The sequence below is a fragment of the Sceloporus occidentalis genome, unplaced genomic scaffold, assembly GCF_023333645.1.
Source record: "Sceloporus occidentalis isolate IW3139 unplaced genomic scaffold, rSceOcc1.0.p SCAF_1, whole genome shotgun sequence".
Lineage (NCBI taxonomy): Eukaryota > Metazoa > Chordata > Lepidosauria > Squamata > Phrynosomatidae > Sceloporus > Sceloporus occidentalis.
In genome coordinates this window covers 275,766,378-275,786,807 of record NW_028316981.1, presented here as the reverse complement: position 1 = coordinate 275,786,807, position 20,430 = coordinate 275,766,378, and the positions used below count along the sequence as shown (strand labels likewise).

The 20,430-nt window shown below is 39.8% G+C and overlaps 1 protein-coding gene across 1 annotated transcript in view; it reads right to left on the bottom strand.

Moving 5' to 3' along the window:
- Positions 1 to 20,430, bottom strand: part of FCHO2 (FCH and mu domain containing endocytic adaptor 2) — a 110,140-nt gene that overhangs the window by 40,383 nt on the left and 49,327 nt on the right. Inside the window, exons 9-10 of the mRNA XM_089494111.1 lie at positions 4,687 to 4,731; positions 1,460 to 1,532 (exon numbers count right to left, since the gene is read on the bottom strand). Of these exons, the coding sequence (XP_089350237.1) occupies positions 1,460 to 1,532; positions 4,687 to 4,731 (118 nt within the window). The remainder of the gene's footprint in view (positions 1 to 1,459; positions 1,533 to 4,686; positions 4,732 to 20,430) is intronic.

Genomic DNA, 20,430 nt, shown 5'->3' with positions numbered 1-20,430 from the left:
TTTTCGTCAACCGCTCCCAGATTATGGAACAACCTGCCGGAGGAGAGCCGTCATATTACCACCTTAGACAGCTTCAAAAAGGCTGTCACAATGGATCTCTTCCGGCAGGCCTTTCCTGAATAGAAAAGCTGGCCACCAATCTGAACTTACCATCTCTCTGAACCTGCTGTGCCTATTTGCTTGATTTGTTATTTTAATGTATTATTTTAAATTATAATTGTTTAATTCATGTTTTAGAGGAGGGTGGGATGTTGGGACATGGGAATAGATGTAATTTTAATTTTTAAGCCACCTCGATTGTCACTGACACAGAGGGGGAATATAAAGATGGTTTTATTATTATTATTCTTTTATAAAACAGCTTCCTCCTCATCTCTCCCAACCCCCCATCACTTGAAGAAGCCAAGAAATCAAAGGAAAGAGATTTCCTTGTTTATCGTGCTCACCTTCGACCTTCTACAGGGCCCATGTTAATCAGAATCATTTGATCTGCATTGTTTATCATATGCAATGTGCTCCTTTCAACCACTGAGTGACACCTCCAAAGTCACTGCCATTCCCCATCCCCCCCCCCCCCCCCGGATTTCCACGGCCGTCTGTGCAATAAACTCAATCCAAAGGCAGGAAGTATTGCAATCATCTAACCTTGTTCTGTCTAAGAAATGTAATGTAATGGCCATTTTTACTGGCTTCTTGAAAAATGGATGCAACTGACACATTAGCCCAAATTGGCAAAAAAGTCCTGAACACAAGTTCTCTAACAATTCAAGAGCATTCCCTAATTGTGAACTTGTTTGTCAAGGTGAGTCCAATTGCTTCCAAAACACAGAGAACGCCTATTAGTCATGACCAAAAGTACCTATGAGTCTGTAGATTAAGTTACCACATTAATATGACTTTTTGTTATCCAGTCAGCTCTCAAGAACAGTTAGCAGATAGTTTCAATTCTACCTGGCATAAGATAATAGAAGTTAAGGATGCCTATGAATTGTCAAGCACAGAAGCTTCTGTGCTTCCTTGACAAAAAAAAAGCCTTTGGCTGTGCAGAGACATTCCTGCATCTGCCTATTCTACATAGAGCTGAGTGCAACCCAGCTCAAAACAATGAGTTGGGAAGGGTAACGGTCAAATTTCCTTTTTCTCTCCCAGAGATTCGGGGGTTGTCTCCAACTTGCATATGCATAATATGTATTTCCTAATTTATTTCTAAAAATAAGCAAAACATTTAATGTTAGAAGCACTAGGTAGTGGAATTTATAATATTAACTGACAATCAGATCATATTTTCACAAAACTGTTAATTGCATAAACTTGGAAGAGCATGAAGCGAAGGTTGATTAGTATATTTCAGAAAAACAGATGTATATAGCATTCATTATAAAATATTAGACATGCATAATACTATTATACTTTTAAAAAAGTATTAGGTAATATACGAACGCATCTGTAACATACTTACACAGATTCTGCATCTTTTTCCTTCTTAATAATTCCTGGTAATCCAAAATGCTTTCTTTTTCTAGGTTTTATCCCTGCAAAGTAAAGGATTTATTGTTAGATGAAAATTAAGATTTAAGTCATAGTTGATACTGCAGACATCTAAATATCTTTCACTTCTTCTGTAAATAGCTCCTATTTCTAAACAATGAAACTGTATATAAAAACAGGCCAATACACTAACTTCTACAAACAGAAGATCTCCTGTAAGAAATTTGATTCACCTTATGTGGAAACAGAAACAGCTGTAATCATGAATGTGCCTGTTTGTGACATATCAGAAAATATGTATATAAGAGAACTGCTAAGTGCTGCTTGTTTTGTCTGGACTGAGCTTCAGTTTGGTCACCTTCAAGGAGGATACCACTGATTGCAGCCATCAATTCTGGGCTCTGGTTGGTTTTGATGAAAGGGGAATAGAGGTTGAGCCAAGTATCACTAGCATATTGATGACACACCGCAATAATGTTCTATGCAACTTCTCTTCTTGGTTTCATGTAGATCAGTTGTGGGCAATTATAGCTGTTCTAATTTTGCTCCCCCCCCCAACACAACTGTGGGTCACACATACACAAATTTGACCAAAAAATGGAGAGGTGGGAGAAAAAACAAACAAACAAAAAACCCTGAGAGCCATTCCTGAGAGAGCTGATATGGTGTAGTGGTTTGAGTCTTGGACTATGACCCTGGAAATCAGGGTTTGAATCCCATGAAAACCAACTGGGTGAACTTGGGCCAGTTACATTCTGTCAGCCTCAGAGGAAGGCAAAGGTAAACTCCATCTGAACAAAACGTGCCAAGAAAACTCTGTGATAGGTTTACTATAGGGTCACCATAAATCAAAAACGACTTGCACAATAATACAACCATTCCTTATGATCTGCAATGAAAGAAATAAACAAGCTCACAGTTCAAACACAAGATACCTCAGTAGGTATCCATAACATAGCCTGATAACTCAGCTCTTCAAAATGGCTACAATATAACTGGACGTTGCTGATCTACCAGTCTTGTAGGACCTAATTGCAAGCTACAAAGTTCTTATCACCCTCACCAGAGTAGATAAAACTGGAAAAAATAACAATAAATTAAGATGACAGTTCCTGATGATTTCTTTTTCTCACAAATGGAACTAAAGGTCTCTGTGATGCAGTAGTTTCCTACAGCACCTCTTCAGCCATTTCGAACATAAAATAATACAGCTACTAGAAAGCAATGACCTCAGTTCTCAGCTGGGCGCAATACAAAGTGTTGGTTATTACCCTTAAAACCATAAATGCCCAAAACTGGAAAATACACTTCTGCTAACAGAAAAAGAATAATCATAAAAGTCATGGAATAGCTGAAATGGACAAATTATCTACATGTATCAGAGAAAATTTATTAGGTAATTTTGTAAAAGATTGGAAATTGTTTACAGTTTAAATGGGGAAAAAAGAAGGAAAGGTTAGGACTTTAGGATTTCAATATTATATTTCCTGCTGTTTCTAACCTTTCACTCAGAAGACATATTATAATTGAGTAGGTGAGAAAAGTGCAATATTTCTGATACAGCCTTTGATCTGGAGAGTGGAAAGTTATCTTACACATACATACATACATACATACATACATAAAATTTCTTATCTCTTATAATATAGGGAAATTTAATATTAAAATCCTAAAGTCATAACCTTTCCTTCTTCTTTTTTATGTTTTTAAAAAGAGGGGTGGATAGGGCAAGCTCAACTCCTCTTTGATATTGTTATTGTGTATTGCATATAATTATGGAATCTGATCATTTATATTTCAATAAACATATTTTTAAAAAACAGAAGGGGTTTATTAGATTGCTGAGAAGTTGTGTGCTTCAGTTTTAGGGACAACTGATTTCTTGTGGGGACACTCCTTCACTAGTAGGATACACAAAGTTCCCAAATTCTCTACAGCTTGTGTGACAGAACATGTAAAACAAGCTTTGTATCCTAATGGAAGCAAATATAAGATTATGATCTTTTACATCAGAAGCAGACATAACATCTCATCTTAACCGAATGAATTTATTTTATATTTATTTATTTATTTCCTTTCCATGTCTCCTTTCTCCCAGAAGGCACCCAAGGCAGCTCACAAATAAAACCATTAAAATATTACAATAAAAATGTAAAAGACAATTGAAATCACCTACCTAAAAACTATAAAATTACAAAAACATACAGAAGTTAAAAACATAGCTAAAACACACATCTCCCCAGCACAAAGCCTTATTGAAGTATAGTAAGAGATTGGAGGAAGAAGGTATAGGGATGTAGGAAAGAAACTTATAGAATGATAGGGAAGACTATAGAGAAGAGGATAGAAATGGAAATTTAGTCAGATTAGATATGTGTTGAAAGTATTTCTATAAAAGAAATGATGAGTAGACTTAAGGATATTATTATTATTATTTATATACTGCCTTTCCAAGGATCAAGCGATTTACAAATTAGATAAACAAATACATAAAATAAACAATTTTATGGTCAATGAAATATTATGGTAAAGTTATTACCACAGTTTATACTGGATACTCTGTAATCTATAATTCAAATCAATGTTGACATGGAATGTATGACACGAGATGTTAGTTTTAACTAATAATTTTTTTAATTATATAAAAAAGCCGTTTTGAATGAAAACATCTTTGTAGCAAAGGAAAACAGGGAGGGGGCCAGAGGTGGGAGCAGCCACCAAGAAGGCTCTCTCTCATGTCCTTTCCAAGAGAGCCTGTGATGGTGGCAGGACCAGGAGAAAGGCCTTTCTACATAGATCTTAGGATACTTACAGGTTCAGGTATGGAGATACAATCTTTCAGAGAGTCTGGACCTAAATTAAGTTTACTTACTAAATTCTTTTGCTGTTAACTAGAAATAATGTAAGTAAACCAGCATGTAATGGTTTGAGTGCTGAATTAGGACTCCAGGAGACTAGGGTTCAAATTGGCACTCAGCCATGGAAGCACAGTGGATGACTTTAGGTAAGTCAAATTCACAGCCTCAGAGAAAGGCAATGATAAACCCCTCTGAACAAACTTTGTCAAGAAAACCCCATGAAAGGTTCACGTTTGCCTTAGGCTCACCCTATGACTGAAATGACCTGAAAGCACACAACAAGAAGAAATAATGTAGGATATACATTTTAAACCATTCCTATAATATATGGGCAACTTACCTTCAATAGCACTGGCTGTATTACATTCTTCAAATTCAATCAGTCCTTTGAAAATAAGAAAAAGATGGATAGCCTAATGTTATTTATTTAAATTAAGTATGGAAAGTTATCCATTAAAATTACAAATGTTAATCCACTGTAATCCAAAATTACAATGTTAATCCATTGACTGAATTATAATGTTTAGTCAATGGATTAATAAAACACATTGAAACAGTTGTGGTTATGCACTCCTATCTCTTTAGACTGAGGAACTGAGGGCTCTTTCCAGTTTGTCATCTAATCTGGATTCTGACAGGGGACACATTCTCACCAAGATGTCTAACCTGTGATGATAGTTAAAATAATAAAGCAGAGACTCCACTTAAACATCCTTAAGTACTGGAATCTCATGATATCAATATGGGAAGATAAGCAGGCTCTTTGGAAATCTTTGAGGCTATTTATTATATGCAATCACAGATATACAAATTTATATAGTCCCCTTAGGGAAAAAACACAAACATGAAAATTGGTTTTATCATTAATACATTACATAACATAACATAATATACAGGGCAGCACACAACTTACAGCATCATCAGGTTCCTTCGTACTTTACATATTGTCTCTTAAGGAATTATACAGACATTCCAAAGAGGCTTTACCTTGTACAAAATTCTGTTCCTTGTATCATATCCATAATTATCTAGCTGTCAAGGAATATAATCTCATCTAGTGGGTTACTACACATCTCTAAGCATACATCCAAGGGGGTAATATCTTTGAGCACTGTTGCATCTCTTAACCTCTATTACATAGCTATATACATTTATGTACTTTAGCAAAGCCTAGTCCTTCTTGCCCACACCAACATATCTGGGTTGCTTAGTAAATTATCAGCTCGCAACAGCAGCTCAGAGGCTACATCATAGTCTTCTCTTCACCCACTACAAGATGTCAATGCAGTCTCATCGGTAGCTTCTCACATTTTCTTTTATTCTCTGCCTATCCTCTGCCCAACCTATCAGCTATCCAATAAAAACAGACTGTGTCTTTTTATATCATCCAATCAGAATAGATATGACATCACTCTAGATCCTGTTGGAATCTCTGGATGCCTGCCATCCTAACTGCATAAGCCACTGCATTTGCTAGGAAGGTTTATTAGTGGTCAAATCTGCTTATATCCAAATGCTGATAGAAACACAGACACCCACATCTCTTTGTTTACTTTTGAGTAGGCATTCCTCCTAGTATTAGTCTGTCTCTTTGTTCCCAGTAAAACACACACACACCTAGCTTCCTGCATTATAGCTTAAACCTTATATTTTATACTCTATAGAAGTGTTTGATCCTCCAGACGTTTCAGACTTCAGCTCCCTGAATTCCTGATTGTTGGCCAGATTGCTAGGGCCTTCTGGGATTTGAAGTCCAAAACCTGGAGAACCAACCTTTGGGAAACAATGCTGTATAGGTTACATTCTATATTCTATATATATGTTTCCAGGCCTCAAAGTTGGCAACCAAAACAAACTCAGCCTATAACAACATAATTTTCATTGAGAGGTCAGGAAAAGATCAAATTCTTCTTCCATGAATGCAGTAGTCCCAGGCCTTATCTTCATGACTGCACTCAATTTTGAAGCAGGAAAAGCAACTACCATTTTCAATATGATTCTGAACGCATTCAATTTCAGGGAATGAGACTTTATCCTTGCCAGAATTAAAGGAGTTCAATGGGGATCATACATTTTGGTTGACCCACCACCAAAAACACAAATGTGGACATCTCTTATTATACAAAAAGGCCTCCTGGGGTATGTGTGGGTGTGGATATTATCTTGTTAGAATTTTTCCCCCTCTCAACAATTCTTCATTTATATTGGAAATATAAATTAAACTATTAATCACATATCATAAATCAACTAAGGTTTGTTTGTTTGTTTTTCAAATAGATGGTAGCTCTAATTAAGATTCACTGTTGTCCTTATAAAATCATAGTTGGAAGAGACCACAGGGTCATCCAGTCCAACCCCCTGCCATGCAGGAAAACACAATCAAACAACTCTTGACAGATGGCCATCCACCTTCTGTTTAAAAACCTCCAAAGGAAGAGATGCCACTACTCTCCAAGGGAGTGACGGGAAATATAAATAATAATAATAATAATAATAATAATAAGTATCATATATAAGTACCCTTATCTAGGAACTGCTTACCTATCATACTCAACTTTAAAATACAGAGCAGCAACAATATTTTAAAAATTAAGAGTGCAAATATGTATTCAAACAGATAGAGGAGTTCTCTTCATCTAAAAATATCATAAGCATAAATGAAGAAAAATATGTTTCTCCTTCCCAAATGAAAACACAAGTTTCAAAACATGAAACAATGGCCTCTCACTAAACAATGTGCTGCAAAAACTTGAATTATGATGAGAACATGAAAATAATCCTTATTTCATATGCTCAGATTCTATAGGCCGCTTAGTAATATCATTCGAAACTGCAGGTAGAAAGATTATTTGAAAGGCTTAAGGTCCCTTAAGGTGAGTAAGTAGCCAAGATGAGGTTTGAATCAATTCCTAACCAACACTTTATTTAACATCTGCCAACAATGATTTTTCAAAAGAAATGTTTCATTGTGATACCCAGCTGTAAAAGTCTGAAGAAGTATAGCTGAGCTATATATGACTCTTTTATATATAACTTCAATCAAGGAAGCTACAGCCTGAGTTTGCAAGACCTAAGCAGAGCTGTTGGTAAAAGGGTAATTTGGAGGTCTCTAATTTACAAGGCCTCTATAAATTGAATTCAGTTTGATGGCAGTTAGTAACAACTACAAATATAACCTAGGAAGTAGAATTTTAGTGTTACTTTTGAGTTTAGAATAAAATAAGACAAGCTGGGCAAGGTATAAAGCTATTTCTGAACTGAAAATAATCACAAGACCAAAAAAATTCAGTTCTGAATTAAAGAAAATATATTATATGAATCAATACATTTGTAACAACAGTCTCTTACTATATATATAGTAAGCATTATGTTTTTAATTTTTAATTTAGAGATGACTACGTTTTAGAGCAGGAGTAAAAAGTCATGCTGTCCTCCTGATGTTCCTGGACTCCAACTTCCTGCATGTGTCACCATTGGTTTTGCTTGCTGGAATGGCTGTTTCTCACCCTTCTTTTAAAAAGATTGAGTTCCTTGTAGTTCTGGTGGACCACAGTACCCAGTCTTAATTCAGGCTATTTGCCCAAGTACAAACAAATACTGAATTACACAACCCCAACTAATTGTTAGGTTTAGCTTCATACAGAAAATTTATTATCTTGGTATATCGTGTGGTATAATAGGCATAAATGAAGATATAAACAAAGAGGGATTTGACCCTTAATCAGGAGTCAAGGAACTATGTTATGCCACATTTTCAAGAAGGGTAAACAAACAATTCTAACTACAGTTTGACAAACATGAATTCATCTAAACACTAAGAAAACTATAATACTAAATACAGTAATACATCCTATTGTGCTTTGAGCCTACTTCAGATAATTTGCTTGTTAGATATCAGTAATCCACTCCATCTCTCAAGAGGGATGAATGAAGCAGATTTTTAACATTCAGTCATCCTACAGCATCACCTGCCACCTAATTAATCTGTGAAGTGGCAGTAATGGCTTTGAAAACAGTTACGTTGTCTTGTCAATTAGTTAGAGCACGGTGTCATGATGGGTCAACTAGTGTGTTTGCTGCAGCAGATAAGCCAAGCTTGACAAAGTAGCTACAGATTCATGGCAATTTAAATATGTTCTTAAATGATCAAGTAGGAAAAGTATTAGATATTTGAATACGAGATTGAAAAGAATTCATTTAGAAAATTTCAGCTTTATGGTAAACAAAGATCATACATATTTGTTTTAATACATTAGTAACTTTAAACTAAGAATTAAACTAAAACAAAATCAGAATATTTCTGAAGTGTAAAGAAGCACTAACCAATCTGTATTTCTGGTCAGTTGTACATACTACTGAACTATTACATGGGAGCATTATAAAAAGTATCCCCTACTCAAAAGAAACACAAGTTAGAGCTACTTGTAGTTGCAAATATAATAATAACAGACAGTATGCTTGGTTTTAGATGAAAACAAAAGGGTCCTTCCCCCATCCCCTGCAGTAAATCATGCATGAAAGGAGGACAATTTTTTCAAAACTGCATATGCCTCACATGCTGCTTCAAAATGGCAAAGCTTTGCGTGTCTGGCTCAGTGCCAGTTGACAGCTCAGCTGGATATCAATGCACATTCTGACCCCCCTTGCAGCGTGTCACTTCTGAATTGTTTCCGCAGTAGAAAGTTTATTCAACCTCTTTCTCAAATGCAGTGGACCGACCATCATTCTGCTATTTAATCATAGCAGGACAGGTTATTTTTCTGACAGCACTAAAGCCAGAGAGCAATTCCTAATGAACAGCTTGATACAAGTGGAATTTCGACTATTTTAGCCTCAATTAATTCTGCTGTCAAAACAAATGATTGCTCTTAGTACTTAGATGTTAAGCTGGATCACAAAGGTCAATTTTGTGTGTACAAACACATAAGCAAATCTTTTTGTTGCCAAAATCTGATGCCATTTCATATCCAGCATCAGTCCCCCCCAAAAATCAAAATGAAAAATCAGAAATACATATTAAGCTGGCAGTCAATAGTATCTTCTAAAAGTAGCATTTGCAATGGTTTCTAAATGAAAAACTAAACCCTCTAGATCAGAGGTTCCCAATCTTTTTGACTCGCAGACCCTTATTTCTATGGCAGAGCCCCCAAGAGGCCTATCTTATGTCTTACACGTTAATGGTGTTTAGGAGTGTGTGTGTGTGTGTGTGTGTATTCTTATTCTTTAATTTCATTCAATTTTTATTTCTTTCATTTTCCTGGAGTGGCTGCGGAGCACTTGAGAAGTGCACATGGAGCCCTAAAGGCTCCTCGGAGCACAGGTTAGGAATCTAAAAAGGTATATCAAAAAAGGCCAGTGGCAAGGTTTTCACCCCCACAACTGAATAAGAAACAAGGTGCCTTCAGTAAAGGTATTCAGTGAACATAAGCAAAGTAGTATACAATAAAATAATTTCAATGAAGCTGTATCATGGAAAGACTAAAATGAAAACTAGAGAAAAGATGATAAAGGAATCAAGGACAAGTCATAATTCATTCACACAAAATCAATTAAACAAGTCAGACTAAATCAAGTCAATTGCTTTCAATAGAACTTAATCACACAACTAGCTTTAACTTGATTGGAGAGTAGATCAATTTCCCAATGAAGTTTACAGGCTCTGCTGAATCTCTCTTTTGTATATGATTAGTTGGAAAAAAAGATTTGAGATTTTAATCGCATCTTGGTATACTAATAATAAAGCAAAAAAGAACTTAAGACTATGAACTTCAGGAGAAACTAAGAAAATGGTTCTATACAACAGAAATATGGTTTTATACAAGAATGTTTTTATACAACAGGGACTTTACACCAGTGGAAATACTTTCTTCTGTTTGATGGATAAATCAGGTCTAAATTTCCAAACTATCTTTTAAATAGTAATTTCCTGTTTCCTATTCCACTGTGCAAACCTGGAAGATCCTTCTAATTATAGTTCAGTTTCTATCAAAATAGTCTTGCCAACAGTTTATTAATCTCTTCTATATTACTGATATTTCTCAAAAGTTTTGACTAAGTGATTTATAAACAGAAGAGTTTCTAATTATGTTGCACTTCTGTTGTTGTTGTTTTTTTTTTGGGGGGGGGGTTGTTTTTAGAAAGTCTGTTACACCCATGTATGTGGAAGGATAAGTGTGCACTAAAGCCATCTATTATAAAGTAGTACGGTGTGCAGAAGGAGAGTGTAATAGAGCTATATTGAGTAGAACTGGTGCTCCTACATACAGAACAATAATGTAGGGAGGGAGCATGTAACCCTCTCAAGACCGCTAGCCTCCAATTTTCTTAAAGGGCTGAATGACAGCATTTTGCCAGGTAGAAAAGGAACAGATGTACAGAAGCTGCAAAGCCAAATTCTTTAGCAAACACTTCCTCATGGAATAGCACCCTCATGGAATAGTATCTGGAACAAAGGCCTGAAAAACTAATTCTGCACCCTTACTCATTCTACAGTCATTCACCAAACTTGTAAGCTTGCCACCTATGTTCTACAATGAAAGAAAGGGCCATTCTCTATCACTTTTTTCACCTGAACCAATTTTCCACTGCTGTTGGCTAGTTTCTTTCTCAGTATGAACAATCCAACCAGCATTCCATTTGAACATTTCCCTAAGCCCTCTTTTTAATGTTTTTATATTTTCTAAGTCACCACGACTCTTATTTTCTATAGGGAAAAGTGATGAGTACGTCCATCCTCCAAGCACCCTTCCCTTAAAATTCTAAAATGAAGAATAACATGGAAGACAAGTAGTTTAAGTGAGTTAGATATATGTGGTCTTAATGCATGTAGACCTATGTTTGGGACAGGAGAAGAAATACAGAGGATTTTAATTATCTAGACTCGAAGAAACCCATTTTAAGAAGGCTCTCTGCCCCTTCTAAGTTACTACAGAACCATAAATGGAGTCCATGGGAAAATTCAGTATGTCCATTTCTGAGCCTCAAATATCAAAATAAAAGGGAATGAATCTGAATACATGGTGGATTCATGCATTATTTTATATATAAACACAATATCACATCCTAGAACCACTGTATCACCATCACTGTCAGTGGTTAAGTATAGGAAGAGTGATTTTTCCTCCTCATCTCCACTGACCTAAGATTTTCTCCTTTACCCATTTATACTCCTTATCTGCTCAATTAAAGAACGCACTACTGCACCTTCATCTGCCAAGATAAAGAAAATCAATAGCTGTTTTTAAAAACCAAAGTAGCGGTGCAGAAATTTGCACAGCCAGCTTCACTATAAAGTACAAAAAACTACAGAGGATGGATAAGGTGAGAATGTGTCCCCTGATATGGATTATGAGCATGCTCATGTTTAAGCAAAATATAAAAGCTGTTTCTGAAGCTGAAAGTGCAAAGAGCACTCAAGTACATTTATGAATAATGAAAATTCTAATCAATTCTTCCCTCCAAATGTCAAACACAATGATATGTGAGATCCCATTTTTTTCATGATGATGGTAAAGAGACTGATACTCACTCTGCTGCGTCTGAAATCCCAATATTTCACCAAAGCTTAGTAATTTTGTTATTACTGAATTCTTTTAAAATATTTTTGAATTGTGCAACAGTGATACAGGCCATACTTATTTTGGTTGCCAAGTATGAGGCAAGGAAATAACATACTGTAGAATATAACCTATAGAGTATGAAAGGCGATATATAGTGCAAAATGTTAGCTATTCTACAATGTGCATATTTATTCTGTTGGGAACCCAGTGACTAATTAAGGGCAATATCAAGTGTGAACAAGATAGGAGAGCGTCTCTAGAGATGACTGAGAATAAACCCATAGCAGATACTGTGATGGCTTATGTAATTGACTAGTTGATACAATCAGGCTGGATGACAGCCAAAAGTCAGGTTTTAACTGTACATGATCTATTTCTATGCAACAATCTGACTGGAGGATTGGATTCTTGATACAAATGAGGTCCACTAGATAAGCTGGGCACAGGATAAGGAAAGAATAAAAACAGTATAGAGAAGCTAGGATTTACGCTGGTTCTGCCAGTGTCCAGTATACAAAACAATGCCTGCAGTGTGACCTCTAAGCCAATAATGCTGTACTTACTTGATAACTGCCTAGAAGTGCTGATAGCTATTGCTGGTAAGCATTAATTAGGCTATGTTAGACAGATCAAGGTCCCACTATGATAAAAGAAACAAATGGCTAAAGCTACAGTACAGTCTCGATTATCCGACCTTCGGTTATCCGACATTCCAGATTATCTGATGTCACGGCTGCTTGGGGGCGTGGCTGTAGGCATTTCTGCACCCCCCCAGACATGCCCCCAAACATGGCGGCCGCAATGGGCAAGGCGAGCAGGGCAAGTACTTCCAGGCCCCAAAACAGGGCCCAAGCAGGGTGGAGGAGGCAGCAGCAAACAGGGTGAGTACCAGGCCCCAAAACAGGGCTCTAAGAGTGGCAGAGGAGGCGGCAGCGAGCAGGGTGAGTACCAGGCCCCAAAACAGGACCCCAAGTGTGGCGGAGGCGGCAGCGGTGAGCAGGGCGAGTACCTCCAGGCCCCAAAACAAGGGCCAAAGCATGGCAATGAAAAGGAAGAAGGTTGTATCAATGGAGCAGAAACTTGAGGCAATCAAGAGACTGGACAATGGAGAGACATTGCAGAAGGTAGCAGATGACTACAGCGTTGGAAGGGTAACTGTAGGAGATTGGAGAAGGAACCAATTGGAGATAGAAAAATCGTGTTCCTCCAGAGTTACTGATGATGCAGTGAAAGAGAGGAAAACCATGAAAAAGTGTGGCTATGAAAAGGTCAGTGAAGCTTTGTATGTTTGGTTTCTGCAGTTCAGAGACAATGGTATGCCTATTTCAGGGCCTATTTTACAGCAAAGGGCACTGGATTTTTGAAAGTAATCTGATGAAGGGGACCCAGATTTTACAGCTAGTGTTGGTCAGCTTGACAGGTGGAAGAAAAGTTATGGAATCTGTCAGTTATGTGTTTGTGGAGAGAAACTGTCTTCAGATTTTCAATGGAGAAATTAAAAAAAAACACATTTCTAGACTTTGTTGAAACTGAAAGCCTAACGGACGATCAGATATTTAATTGTGATGAGTCCGACCTCAATTACAAACTGTTACCCAGTAAGAGTCTTTCAGCCAGAACTGAAGCAGAAGCCTCAGGCTACAAGCATAGTAAAGAAAGGCTGATAATTTTAGCATGCAGCAATGCTTTTGCAACCCTCAAAACGGACCTCACAGTGATTGGGAAGTCCAAAAATCCAAAAGCCTTTGAAAACATTTCAAAGAATGCTCTTCCTGTGAAGTACTACAGTCAAAAAAGTGCGTGGATGAACAGAGAAATTTTCAAAGATTGGTTTTTTAAGGAATTCGTTCCTTTCACGGAGAAATTTTTGAAAGACAATGACCGCCCCAAAGAAGCAGTTTTGTTGCTAGACAACACCCCGACGCACTCTGATGCAGAGAAGCTTTGAGATGGGAACATTAAGGCTATGTTTCTGCCACCTAATGTCACCACAATATGCCAACCAATGGATCAGGGCGTTTTGGAAACACTAAAAAGGAACTATCACAGGAAGCTACTGTTGACACTGATAGAAGAAACTGAAGAAGGGCAAGACATGATTGAAAGATTGAAACACATCAATGTAAAGGATGTTGCTTATTGGGTTGCAAGGGCTTGGAGTGAATTTAGGGTTCCAACAATTGTCAGATCATGGAATAAGGTGCTATGCGAAAATGAAGAAGAAGATGAAATGATGGAAAGCACAGATGAAGACAAAGAAAGCATTCTACCTTTAGTACACCGTATCCCTGGGTGTGAGGATGTGTCTTCGCAAGAGGTTGACAGCTGGATGAAGGAAGACGATCAGTTTGAAATTACTGATGAAGAAATTGTCACTCCTGTCAATAGCGATAGCAACGAAATAGAAATTGATGAGTAAACATCATCTGTTGAACCTCTCACAATCTCGCATGGCGATGGGGTTAGGGCTCTAGAAATTGCAATGAAGTACATTGAGCAACAAGAAGAAGCTATGGGGGTCGACATTATGATGCTGCAAAGATGGCGAGACTTGGCTGCGAAGAAACAACAATCGTCGAGAAAGCAGAAAAGGGTCACTGATTTCTTTACATTTTCAGAGGACTGAAGTGTTTATATATTACGTACTGTACATCACAATGTTGATCAGTGATTTCTTTACATTTTCAGAGGACTGAACTGTTTATACCAGTGATGGCAAACCTATGGCACATGTGCCAGAGGTGGCACTCAGAGCCCTCTCTATGGGCACACGTGCCATCGCCTCAGCACAGAGTTTGTTACTAGAAAGCCAGAGGGACATGGCACTTTGCAATAAATAGGTGGATTTTGGGTTGCAGCTTGGGCACTCGGCTTCTAAAAGGTTCTCCATCACTGGTTTAGACATTACAATGTTGTTACTGTAACATTACTGCAACATTACTTTTACTGTTACTGCAGTAAAACTTCAATACATTTGTAATTCATAGTGATTTCTTGGACCCTCTGGATTATCTGACATTTTCGGCTATCCGACTATTAGCCTGCTTGTTTATGTTGGATAATCAAGACTCTACTGTATATGGTTCAAGATGAATGTATTAACTGCTGATTTGCCATGTAATATACTGTATTTTCTGACGTATAAGACTACTTTTTAACCCAGGAAAATCTTCTCAAAAGTCAGGGGTCGTCTTATACGCTGGGTGTCATCTTATAGGGCAGGTGCTGAAACTTCAGAGCCGGACTGGAGAATCTGCGGTCGCCGTATATGGTGGGGGGAGCTTAAAAACAGCCGTGGACACATCCCTGCTGTATGCGGTGATTGTATGAAAGCAGCTACCGCTCTGATAGTCTTGGAGACAGGGAGGGCTGGGCAGGCAGGGAGAGCTGACCAATCCAAGCAGGCTTTATATACAACAAGATTTCCTGCTAAGTACCTGCATGTCCAAATTACCAAATCTGATATTTTTTAAATTTTTATTTGGTGTGCGTTGGAAGAGGGGTAGTCTTATACAGTGAGTATATCCCACACTCTGAGTGCCACCTCTGGCACAAGTGCCATAGGTTCGCCATCACTGTTATAGGGGGTGGGTGGTATGATTATATCTAGCAGCCTAAAAACTTGCCAAAGAGCATGCTCATTATCCCATATTAATTTGTCCAGGGACTTGGCAGCCAACGGACTTTGTTCGCAGCTGCGCAGCTGCGCAGCTGCGCATCATCGCAGGCAGGCTTGGGTCAGGTCCTGAGTTGCTGTGTGCGCAGCAGAGGAATAACGTGTAGTGTTGTCTTCCTCTGCTGCATCTTTGTTACATTGCTGTGTGGGTATTATTGGGCCATGGATGATGGACAGCTGGGCGAGGGGATGGTGGATTGTTCTATGTTGTATGGAGCTCCTATTAGAGTAGTGTGGGGCAGGGGGAGATATAGTGGTAGGAGAGTGGAGTCGTTTCGGAAAGGAAGGCGGGATCGATGCGTAATATCTATCCCTCCTTCCATCCTCTCTCCTAGCCAAAAAGATCTGTGGGTCAGTCCAACTGTACCACAAACCCTGTCTCTGCTCCTGTGCAATGCCAGGTCTGTAAAGAACAAGACCCATGTCTTGTATGATTTGTTGGAGGAAAAGTGTTGTGACCTGGCATGCATTACTGAGACCTGGCTTGGGCCTGAAAGCGAAGCGGTGTGGGCTCAGGCCCTCCCAGCTGGGTACTCAGTTAAGGACCAATGCAGGTTAGGTGGGCGGGGGGGAGGTGTTGCTTTGATCCATAAGAACACCCTTTCCTTGACCAGGAACCATTTACGTCAGACAGATTACATCGAGTGTATTTACCTGACCCTGAAGAACAGGGACAGTTTGGGGATTTTGTTGGTCTACCGGCCACCCCGTGCGCTAACAGACTCCCTGACCGAGCTGACACAGCTGGTCTCGAAACTGTTGTTGGAGTCCCCTAGACTTTTAGTCTTGGGGGACCTCAACATCCCTTTCGAGACCAGTCATGATGCAACTGGTGCGGCTCGGGAGTTCATGGCTACCATGACAGCCATGGGCCTGTCCCAATTAGTCTCAGGACCTACGCATTCGGCTGGTAATACACTTGATATTCTCTTCTGTACGGATATGGAGACGCCGTGGGCAGAGGTTTCTAATGTCTCTCCCTTGTCATGGACGGACCATTTCCTGGTCGAGGCTAATATCAAGGCTTCTACCCGGATCCCTCCTGGGGGTGGCGGACCTATTCGGATGGTCCACCCTCGAAGGCTGATGGAACCCAAAAGGTTCCAAGAAGCCCTAGAGGGGCTTATGGTTGGAACTGACGGTGATTCTGTTGATGCCCTAACTAACATCTGGGATATTGATCTCTCCAGGGCTATATACAGTATCGCCCCCAAGCATCCTCTCAGACCTGCTTCCAAAAAACGGCCTTGGTATACGGAAGATCTTCGGGCCAGGAAGCGGATTTTGCGACGACTAGAGCGCAAATGGCGGAAACATCAGACCTTAGCCGACAAGACACTCCTGGACTCTCTTTTGAAGGACTATGGAGTGGCGATAATCGCAGCAAGAACTCTTTCTTTTCTGCGCGTATCGCGTCCGCGGAGTCGCGTCCGGCAGAGCTGTTCAGGGTAGTGAGGGAGCTTACTCAACTCCCTCCTCCCCTGAACCCTATTTTGGAACCATCGAAAGCCTGCTGCGACGAGTTTAACAACTTCTTTACGGATAAAATCTCTCGGATAAGGGTTGATCTTGACTCCATTATTAGTTCAGAATCTAGAGTAGAGGTGTCCAGAGCCTCCGTGGACTTGGTTAAACTGGATCACTTTGAGTCTGTCTGTACTGAGGATGTGGACAAGATTCTTCGAAGTGTTAGGAAGATGACTTGCTCTCTCGATCCCTGTCCTTCATGGCTGACAGCTCAAGGGGGAACGGTTGTGACTAATATGTTGCACCGTATTATCAATACATCCTTCAGGGATGGGCAGTTTCCATCAACTTTGAAGACGGCCATTGTTAAACCTTTGTTGAAAAAGCTCTCCCTTGACCCACTAATTCTGAACAATTATCGGCCTGTCTCGCTGCTGCCATTTTTAGGGAAGGTGATCGAGAGGGCAGTTGCCTTTCAGCTTCAAGGGATCTTGGATGAGACGGATTATCTGGACCCATTTCAAACCGGCTTCCGGGCAGGCTATGGAGTTGAGACTGCTATGGTCACCTTAGTTGATGATCTCCGTCTGGGTATGGACAGGGGGAGCGTGTCCCTGTTAGTGCTCTTGGACATTTCAGCAGCCTTCGATACCATCGACCATGGTATCCTTCTGGGTCACCTGAGGGAGTTGGGTATCGGGGGCTCTGCTTTGCAGTGGTTCCGTTCCTACCTCTCGGGCAGATTCCAGATGGTGGAGCTGGGGGACTGTCGCTCCGATAGGAAGGCCCTGACATCTGGGGTCCCTCAGGGAGCGATTTTGTCCCCTATGCTTTTTAACATTTACATGAAGCCGCTGGGAGAGATCATCCGGAGACACGGGGCACGGTGTTATCAGTACGCTGATGACACCCAAATAGTTTTCTCTTTGTCTCCGTCTGATGCAGTAACTAAGGATGGCATCTCTCCTCTTAATGCTTGCTTGGAGTCGGTAATGGGCTGGATGAGGGAAAACAGACTCAGCCTGAATCCAGAGAAAACGGAAGTACTGGTGATAGGCTCTCCTGGTCTGGGTAAGGAAATTTTTCCACCTGTCCTAAATGGGGTCACGCTTCCTGTGAAGGACTCTGTTCGCAGTTTGGGGGTGCTTCTGGACTCATCGCTTCACCTTACTGCTCAGGTGGATGCAGCGGTCAGGAGCACCTGTTATCAGCTTCGGCTGATACGCCAACTGCGACCCTTCCTTGGCCGGGGGGACCTTGAAACCGTTATACATGCTCTGGTAACCTCTCGATTAGATTTCTGTAATGCGCTTTACATGGGGCAACCCTTGTACCAAACCCGGAAGCTTCAATTAGTGCAGAATATGGCTGCTCGGCTGGTTACTGGATGTTCCAGGGCCAACCATATAACATCAGTCCTAAAAGATCTCCATTGGCTGCCTATTCGCTTCCGGGCCGAATACAAGATGTTGGTTATCACCTATAAAGCCCTAAATGGCTTGGGCCCAGGGTACTTGGAGGACCGCCTCTCCCCATACAATCCGCCCCGCACTCAGGTCGGGTGAAAGACATCTTTTAAGAGTTCCAGACGCTCGATATGTATCAGCTCAGAGGGCTTTCTCTATTTCAGCCCCTCAGCTCTGGAACTCCCTCCCCAATGAGCTCCGTACTTCCACCTCCCTCGATGCTTTCAAGAAGAACTTGAAGACTTTTTTGTTCCGCCAGGCTTTCCCCCCGTGAGCCTTGTGGTCATTCTTTTCCCTGTGGCAATGTTTTTGTGTATTCCATTCTACACAGCCACTTGTATAGGGTGTTGTTAGTTTTTTTTTTTTTTAACTGTTCTTAATTATTAACTTTGTATTATTTCATGCTAATGTTTCAATTGTCTTACTCTTTGATGTACACCGCTGTGATCGCTGGAATAGCGGTATAGAAATAAAATTTTATTTTATTATATTATTATTATATAAATACCATGCAATTAAGCACTTAAGAATGCTTAATTCTAAGAGTTTATTAATATGTGCTCTCAAAGAATATGTAGTTCCTCCAGCACAGCTCTACGGTCAAATTCAACCAAAAGTCATACTGAAAGACCTAGAGATTCCTAGAGAGAACACTCTACTAGGCATTTGTAGCTCCTCCAGCACAATTCTATGGCCAATGTTTGGAAGATGTTGACTACAGAGTTGCACCGGAGGACACAGAGATTCCTAGAGAGGTGTTATCTCAGGTAGAAACTGTCATGACCAGCCAGCTGAGGACTTGGAGGAAGAGGCTGAGCCACACCCTAGCTCTGTTCTGACAGCTCCAGCAGAGTCAGTGGAGTCAGGCCCTAGCTGTGTTCTGACAGCTCCAGCAGATCCTGTGACTCAGCAACCCAGCCTCCCTCCAGCAGAGATTCCAGGCCTGGGAGACATAGAGGAGCAGGACGAAGTCGTACCTACCTTCAGCCAGCGAAGGACAGAAAGGATGTGCCTCCATTGATCCAGGAGATTGTATGAGAAACGCTCAGCAATCACTAAACAGCTGTGATTAGGAACTGGACCGATATAAACAGGTGCAAAACGCTGAGCTTCTTTGCCTATCTGCGTTCCCTGGCGAAAGCATCTTGCTCTGACTCCCTTGGACTTTGTTGCTTGCTATCTTGCCTCCTGGACTATGGATTGACCTAGGAACCCTTGACCCTGGAATTGACTCGTTGACCTGCTCTCTGGAATCCTGGACCCTTGGCTTGCCCCCTGACTCTGCTCTATTGGACACTGGACTGGTACTATAATATTGGACTTGCTTTTTTGCAGATGCAAAGCCCTTGTATTTGTTTGCTTTTCAAGCTGGTCTTAGCCTTTATCAGCAGTCTGTTGGCTGCTTTCCCAGACAAAAACATAGTGTTTTTGTTATTTGCGAATGTGGGATATATATTTCCTGGATTGTTTCATGAACTGCCTTCCAAAACTTCTTAATCTCTGGACATGTCCACCACATATGATAAAAAGTACCAGGCTGATTATGGCATCTCCAACATTTATTCTCTTGATTTTTATATATTTTGGCCAATCTTGATGGGTGAAGATACCACCTGTACATCATTTTGTACAAATTTCCCTTTATATTTACACATTTTAAATAATTCTCCCAGGCTCTTTCCCACTTAGAAAGTTGAATATTTTTAACCCATTTAACCATACATGGCTTAATATGCTCCTGTTCCAATTGTACTTTCAGATATATTTTATATCTTTGATATTGTTTCCCTCTTATTTTCATTGATTGTTTCATCCAATTTGTTCTTTTCATTGGTTATTTCCGCCTGTCATACATCTTTAAAATATAAATAAACATTGATCATAAACATAGTGTTTTGTTATTTGCGTTTTTTCCA